Source organism: Microtus ochrogaster, chromosome 1 (genome assembly GCF_000317375.1).
Source record: "Microtus ochrogaster isolate Prairie Vole_2 chromosome 1, MicOch1.0, whole genome shotgun sequence".
NCBI classification, from domain to species: Eukaryota; Metazoa; Chordata; class Mammalia; order Rodentia; family Cricetidae; genus Microtus; species Microtus ochrogaster.
The window spans coordinates 47,598,700-47,607,130 of NC_022009.1; the positions used below are offsets into that span (position 1 = coordinate 47,598,700).

General features: G+C 40.4%; 1 protein-coding gene across 2 annotated transcripts in view; it reads left to right on the forward strand.

The window, feature by feature from the left end:
• The window catches only part of Tdrd9 (tudor domain containing 9), a 118,164-nt gene that overhangs the window by 27,130 nt on the left and 82,603 nt on the right, over positions 1–8,431 (forward strand). For both annotated transcript variants that reach the window (XM_026779071.1, XM_005343602.2), the window contains exons 6-7: positions 6,718–6,798; positions 7,540–7,704. In XM_026779071.1, the coding sequence (XP_026634872.1) occupies positions 6,718–6,798; positions 7,540–7,704 (246 nt within the window). The remainder of the gene's footprint in view (positions 1–6,717; positions 6,799–7,539; positions 7,705–8,431) is intronic.

Sequence of the window (8,431 nt, forward strand, 5' to 3'; positions counted from 1 at the left end):
TTTTTTTTTATTGGATTATTTGTTCTTTTGATGACCAATTTCTTGAGTTCTTTGTATATTTTAGAGATTAGACCTCTGTCTGATGTGGGGTTAGTGAAGATCTTTTCCTATTCTGTAGGCTGCCATTTTGTCTTGTTGACCTTGTCCTTTGCTTTACAGAAGGTTCTCAGTTTCAGGAGGTCCCATTTATTAACTGTTTCTCTCAGTGTTTGTGCTACTGGGGTTATATTTAGGAGGTGGTCTCCTGTGCCAATGCATTCAAGTGTTCTTCCCACTTTCTCTTCTGTAAGATTCAGTGTGGTTGGTTTTATGTTGAGGTCTTTGATCCATACAGACTTGAGTTTTATGCATGGCGATAGATATGGATCTATTTTCATTCTTCTACATGTTGATATCTGGTTATGCCAGCACCGTTTGTTGAATATACTTTTCTTTTTTCCGTTTTATATATTTTTTTCTTCTTTGTCAAAAATCAGGTGTTAATAGGTGTGTGGATTGATAACTGGGTCTTGGATTTGCTTCCATTGGTCCTCCTGTCTGTTTTTATGCCAATACCAGACTGTTTTCAGTACTGTAGTTCTGTAGCACAGGGATTGTGATGCCTCCAGAAGTTCCTTTATTGTACAGGGTTGTTTTGACTGTCCTGGGTGTTTTGCTTTTCCATATGAAGTTGAGTGTTATTTAGTTTCTGTAGATTGCTTTTGGTAAGATTGCCATTTTTACTATATTAATTCTACCTACCCAAGTGCATGGGTGATCTTTCCATTTTCTGGTATCTTCTTCAATTTCTTTCTTCAAAGATTTGAAGTTCTTGTCATACAGGTCTTTCACTTGTTTGGTTAGAGTTACTCCAAGATATTTTATGTTATTTGTGGCTATTGTGAAGAGTGATGTTTCTCTGATTTCTTTCTCAGCCATTTATCATCTGTGTAAAGGAGGACTACTGATTTTTTTCTAAGTTAATCTTGTATACTGCTCCATTACTGAAGTTTATAAGTTGTAGAAGTTTCTTGGTAGAATTTTTGGGTTTGCTTATGTAAACTATCATATCATTAGCAAATAGAGTTTGACTTCTTTTTTTTTTTACTTGTATCCCCTTGATCTCCTTTTGTTGTCTTATTGCTCTAGCTAGAACCTCAAGTACTATATTGAATATATATAGAGTGGACAACCTTGTCTTGTTCCTGATTTCATTAGTATCGCTTTGAATTTCTCTCTATTTAGTTTGATGTTGACTGTTGGCTTGCTGTATATAGCCTTTATTATGTTTAGGTATATTTCTTGTCTCCCTGCTCTAAGACCTTTATCATGAAAAATACAAATGATGTTGTATTTTTTCGAAAGGTTTTTCAGTATCTAACGAGATGATCATGTGGGGTTTTTTTCTCAGTTTGTTTATATGGTGGATTACATTGACAGATTTTTGTATGTTGAACCATCCCTGCATCTCTGGGAGGAAGCCTACTTGATCATGGTGGATGATTTTTCTGATGTGTTCTTGGATTTGGTTTGCCAGTATTTTATTGAATATTTTTGCATCAATGTTCATGAGTGAAATTGGTCTTTAATTCTCTTTCTTAGTAATATCTTTGTGCAGTTTGGGTATCAGGGTAATTGTAGCCTCATAAAAAGAGTTTGACAATGTTCCTTCTGTTTCTGTTGTGTGGAACAATTTGAGAAGTATTGGTATTAGTCCTTCTTTGAAAATCTTCTAGAATTCTATGCTGAAACCATCTGGTCCTGGGCTTTTTTTTGGTTGGGAGACTTTTGATGGCTGTTTCTATTTCTTCAGCAGTTATAGGTCTGTTTAATTTGCTTATCTGGTCTTGATTTAACTTTGGTAAGTGATATTTATCCAGAAAATTGTTCATTTCCTTTCAGTTTTTTAATTTTGTGGAGTAAAGGTTTTCAAAATATGACCTGATGATCCTCTGTATTTCCTCTGTGTCTGTTTATGTCCCCCTTTTCATTTCTGATTTTGTTAATTTGGATACTCTCTCTCTCTGCCTTTTGGTTAGTTTGGATAAAGGTTTGTCTATTTTGTTGATTTTTCTCAAAGAACCAACTCTTTGTCTCATTGATTCTTTTTGTATTGTTTTCTTTGTTTCTATTTTGAAGAGCTGAAATCAAGCTCTCAATTTGATTATTTCCTGCCATCTAGTCATCTTGAGTGATTTTGTTACTTTTTCTTCTAAAGTTTTCAAATACTCTGTTAACTCACTAGTGTGTGGTTTTTTACAGCTTCTTTATATAGGCATTTAGTGCTATGAACTTGCCTCTTAACACTGCTTTCATTGTGTCCCATAAATTTGGGTATATTGTGTGGTCATTTTCATTGAATTTTAGGGAGTCTTTAATTTCTTCCTTTATTTCTTCCTTGACCCATTGATGATTCAGGTGAACATTATTTAATTTTGATATATTTGTGGGCTTTCTGAAATTAGTGTTGCTGTTGAATTCTAATTTTCAGCCAAGGTGATCCGATAAGATGCATGGGGTTATTTCAATTTTTTTGCACCTGTTGAGGTTTGCTTTGTTTCATAGTATGTGATCAATTTTTGGGACAGTTCTATGAAGTGCTGAGAAGAAGGTATATTCTTTTTTGTTTGGATGGAATATTCTATATATGTCAACATGTTAAGTCCATTTGAGTCATAACATCTGTTAGTTCTCTTATTTCTCTGTCATTCTTTTCTGTCTGACTGACCTGTCCAGTGGTGAGAGTGTGGTGATGAAGTCTCCCACTATTAGCGTGTGTGGTTTAATGTGTGATTTCAGCTTTAGAAGTGTTTCTTTTACATATGAGGGTGCCCTTGTATTTGGGGTATAGACGTTCAGTGTTGAGATTTCCTCTTCATGGATTTTTCCTGTGACTCATGTGAAATGTCCTTCTTTGGCTCTTTTGATTTTAGTTTGAAGTCTATTTTGTTAGATATATTAGAATAGCTGTACCAGCTTGTTTCTCAGGTCCATTTGATTAGAATTTTTTTCATAATCCTTTATTTACTCTGAGGCTCTGTCTGTATTTGAGGTTGAGGTGTTTCTTGTACTCAGCAGAAGTATGGATTCTGTTTCTATATCCAATGTGTTAGTCTGTGTCTTTTTATAGGTGAGTTTATATTAAGGATATTAATGACCAGTGATTGCTAGTTTCTGTTATTTTAGTTTTCATCGTTGGTGATATTATTGTGTCTGTTTTTCCCTTTGGGATTTACTGTTGTGAGATCATTTATTGTCTGTGTTTTTGTGGATGTAGCTAACTTCCTTGGAGTGGAGTTTTCCTTCTAGTACTTTGTGTATGGCTGGGTTTGTGGTTAGGTATTGGATAAATCTGGTTCTCTCATGGAATATGTTGTTTTGTCTGTCTATGGTGATTGAAAGTTCTGCTGGACATTGTAGTTTGGCCTGGCAACCGTGGTCTCTTAATATCTGCATAATGCTTGACCAAGACTTTCTGGCTTTCGTTGTCTCCATTTTTTTTTTTTTTGAGACATTGACACACTATGTATCCCTGGCTGGCCTGGAACTTGTTAGCTAACCAGGCTGGCCCTCAGATCTTGGAGATTAAGGGCGTGAACCACCATGATGAGTGCACATTTCTTATTGTTCATATTTTCAGTGAGTGTTCCTAGACATAGGATATCCTGTGTTACAGCTTCCTCAGAGGGTTTGGAAATGGCCCATACTGTACTCCTCCTGCTCCCCACCCCAATTTCTGTAAAATCATGCTATCCTAAGAAATCTAACTCATTATAGAGGAGTTAGAAAGATGTGAGTGGGGGTGGGATGCTTAGCAGATTCTGAAACCTGTTTTTGAGGGAAAGGTCTTGGCTGGCTCCTGTGCTGTGTGTCCTGGTGAAGCTTTGTGGGTGCAGTGTGGCCTCAAACATTTCCCTGACTGTGCGGCACTGCAGGGGTTTGAGGGGAGGATAGGAAATGTAATTTCTTTCAACATCATGGACAACGAAGTTCAGAATTTTCTTTATCACTCGACAGTTTAGCAAGTCTTTACGTAGAACTAAAAGTCAGACCTAGTAGGCTGTGTAGCAGAAGACGCTAGCGTTCACAGTGACTGTCACCTGTCGAGCCTGAGCCTATCACTGTGGTTGGACCACTTTACACGAAGGAAACTGAAGCTTCATGCAACTCTGTGGTCAGGCCACCTACTGTGAGTGGGATTACTGCACGTGCCAGGGACTGCTCCTTGAGCCTGTAGTGCTAATCCCCACTAATCTAATCTGTCTGTTTGGTGATTTGTCTGCTTTGCACATATGTAAATGACAGGCAAACTTAACCCATGTCATATTGTTACCAAGACTCACTCCTAGAAGGTAACAGAAGTGGGTTACTCTGCAAGAACAATCACCAGGGAGCAATGGGGAACAATATAGTCCCTGCCCTCACCACTGTACTCTCTGCTCCCCAACCTGGGAATGAGTGATGGATATACTTGAAGCTTTAGTCTACATACAGTATATTCTCTGTATATTCTAAGTATATTCTCTGTGATAATTTGAATTTCAAGAGAAACATAAATTTAGAATATTTGAAGGACCCAGACAGTTTGAAATGGGATGATATTATTTCTGGCTTCTTGACTCTTGAAGAAGAATGAGCCAGCTCTGAGCACATCCTCCAGTGAGCAGTTTTTACACTGTTGTAGAAGACAAGTCCTGGTTTCTCTTCTCAGCCCTCACGGTCCCAGGAGGCTGAGCTGTGTATTGTGTTAAGGAAAGGCCAGAGGTGGGGCCAAAGGTGATGCATAAGTGTTCTGGGGCAGTGGACTGAGTCCTGCATGCAGAAGGCTGGAAAGAGCTGCCCTGGAGGACCAGAGAAGATGGGTCCAAGTACAGTGTTATCACTGTTGTTTGAGACAAGGTCTCATATGGCCCCCACTGTCCTTAATTCCTGATCCTCTCAAGTGTGTGCCACCATGGTTGGCTAAGTTGTTAACTCTTAAGTTTAGGGTTGGGACCTGTTATCTGAGTGTTCAGCTTGGGGGCCCTTCATTGGCAGTAGCTTTGATTTTTCTAACTAAAGGAGGTGGGGCTTGTGTTGGAGGTGTTCTGGAGTTGGTGATAGGGTATAATATCTTATTCAAGAAAATTTATGGTGTTCTGTGAAAATTTCCAGCCATTGTCCATAATCAGTAAATAGCTTCTAGCTTTTGCCTTCTGGATTTCTGCTCAGTAGGAAGTGAGGCACAAGACAACAGGGCCAAGAGGAAAACTGGCTGTAGAATGAAGTCTTGTTCATCCTTCGGATTTAGTGGCTGTTTCTCTCTATTTGCAGGGAATTATCTGGAAATAATCTTACTGTCCTTATGTACTGGCCTTTGTAGTTGGTTATTTTTTTTTTTATTCTTTGGCTCTTTTGGGGGCCCACAACTCAGCTCCTGAGTAATACACACAGAGGCTTATTCTTTCTTATAAATGCCTACCCTTAGCTTGGCTGGTTTCTAGCCAAGCCTTTCTAACTTAAATTATCCTGTCTACCTTTTGCCTGTGGGCTTTTATCTTTCTCTATTCTATATACCTTTCTTTCACACTTACTCCATAGCTGGCTGTGTGCGTAGGTGGCTGGCACCTTGCCTCTTCCTTGCCTTCTCTTTCCTATTCTCTCTGCCTGTCCTTCCTTCTGCCTCGCTATTGGCTGTTCAGCTCTTTATTAGACCATCAGGTGTTTTAGACAGGCAAAGTAACGCAACTTCTGAGTTAAACAAATGTAACATAAAAGAATGCAACACATCTTTGCATCATTAAACAAATGTTCCACAGCATAAACAAATAAGATTCTACAACAGCTCTCACTTAGCCTGACCTAATTGGGTTTCTTTTGGAAAAAGGTCCCTTGTCCCGGCAGCTTTAGGTGGGGCAGGGTAGTATGGATGGAGCAGTTGTGGGTCTCTGAGTAGGACTGGAGTAGTGCTCCTTTGTGGTCATGATGAAGTTCTGTCTCCTTGCCCTACACTCTGACCTTGTGTGATGATTTACCAGCTTCTGACTGGCCTCTCTTTTCCAGGGCCAACCTCTAGTCTATCCTGTGAGCTTCGGTTCTTTTTATCATTGAACACGACTTGCTGCTCCCTGCTCAGCATTAGATTGGAACATATTCAGCCCCACACTTGGCACAGGGACTCGTCAGGCAGTGTTGCTGGGAAGTGGGCAGGGCCAAGGGGGGGCTCAACATTGCTCTGCCCTAATCCCGGCGGGGAGAGTGACAGTGACCCACGTGCTAGCCTTTGATTGTGAGCAAGTGTTCGTGAGTAACCCAGAAAGCTGTACTGACCTGAGCAACCTGGTTTAGGTGAACATCTGCTGGGGCAGGGAAGCCCTCTTTACCCTCTCATCAAATGACATGAGCATTCTTTGTAAAATTCATTTTCATGTGTGATGTGCATGTTTGCATGTGCTGGCACATGTATGTGTGGGTACGTGTGCTTGCTCACTCATTTGTAGTCATTCCTGCCCACTCTCCACCTTGTTCATTGAGAACAGGGTCTTTTCAGTGAGACCCAGAGCCAGCTTCCTCTGAGGATCCCACCATCTGATGCTGGGATTATAGGCTTCATGTTTATCTAGTGTTTACCTGGATTCTGGGAATCAGAACTCTGGTTCTCATGCTTGTGCAACAGATTATTTAGCCACTGAGTAGTCTCCCTGGCCCTGATGTGTGCATTTCTGATGCTGGGGGGGGGGTGCCCTCTTTATTTTGTAGGTGCATGAACGAACCGAGGAAATGGATTTCCTGCTGTTGGTCGTCCGTAAGCTCTTGAGGACAAATTCACGTTTTGTGAAGGTAAATTTTTATATTTCATTCTGTTTTTCCTATTTTAACAATTTGGTACTATGCTAATTGGTTTCATCAATATTATATAAACCTAGATATATCTGGCAAAGTGATTCTTAACTGAGAAAATGCCTTCATAATATTGGCCTGTAGGAAAATCTGTAGGACATTTTTTTTTAATATTTATTTATTTATTATGTATACAATATTCTGTCTGTGTGTAGGCCTGCAGGCCAGAAGAGGGCACCAGACCCCGTTACAGATGGTTGTGAGCCACCATGTGGTTGCTGGGAATTGAACTCAGGACCTTTGGAAGAGCAGGCAGTGCTCTTAACCTCTGAGCCATCTCTCCAGCCCCGGACATTTTTTAAATGATTCATTTGGACGTATTCTGCCCACTGTGGGAGGTGGCATCTCTCATTTTAATATTTGTAAAAGTTTGTTATTTATTCTTGTGTATTATGTGTGACTTGTGTGGCACGCATGTGGAGGTCAGAGGTCAGCTTCTAGGAGTTCTCTCCTTCCACTGTGGATTTCAGGGACTGAACAGTTCCTCATTTGAAAAAAATAACTTTAGAGTAACAGTAAAGTCTGAGTACTCTTTATACTGTTTAATTTGTATAATACACAAGAAAAAAATCAAGATATTCTGTTTAAAACTTAGTAGTTTCTAAATGGTGAGAGGTTGAGAAGGTGGGTCTGGTTCTGAGGGGCTCACGTTACTCATGGACAGGGCTCTCTTCACTCCAGGTGATCCTCATGTCTGCCACCATCAACTGCAAGGAATTTGCAGACTACTTTGCTGTTCCTGTTCAGAACAAGATGAATCCTGCATATGTTTTTGAGGTGGAAGGAAAGCCCCACACTATTGAGGAGTATTACCTTAATGATTTGGGGCACATCTATCATAGTGGGGTACGTCCGGTGCATTTCTTCTTTTATAGTGAGTGGAGTTTGGTTTCCGACTAAACCATGAATCCCCCTGCTAATTCTAAAAGGGTCATGCGGCCTTTTAGAACCTGTCAGCTGACACATGGGAGGAAGGGTGGAGACAAAGGGAGGAAGCTACTGGGCTTTTCTATAAGATGGAGCATAGTAAATATTCGTATCACACATCCTCATGAAAGTTACTGAGACTTCATGCATCACTGATGTTGAAAAAAATAAGATTTTAGTGATTATAAAACTGTAAATTTATTTTATGGGTAAATTTACTTGAGATAGAATTCTGGTTAAAAATTTCTGGTATAAGGTGACTTGAGTTGAACCTGGAATTGTACTGTGACAGCGAAGACTTGGGCACACATTCTTGTAAGAGGCTAATGTACAGTTGCTTTCACACATGCGCGGTACATTAGAGGTCTCAGAAGTTTAAAGTAGAAGCAGGCATGACACACTTCCTCTCTCATCCTTCTGAGTGTGCTCAGTGAGAGAGTGCTTTGTGCAGCTGTGTGAGACTGGTAGCTCCGTTCCCAGCTCATGGACAAAAAGTCTAAAGGAGTTAAAGGTTGCCTTACTCCTCCTGTCTTCTTGTCTGTTTACCGTCAGGCCTGCTCCTGCAGGGCCCTAGGATCCTCCTCACACACCTGGGCCTGCTCCTGCAGGGCCCTAGGATCCTCCTCACACACCTGGGCCTGCTCCT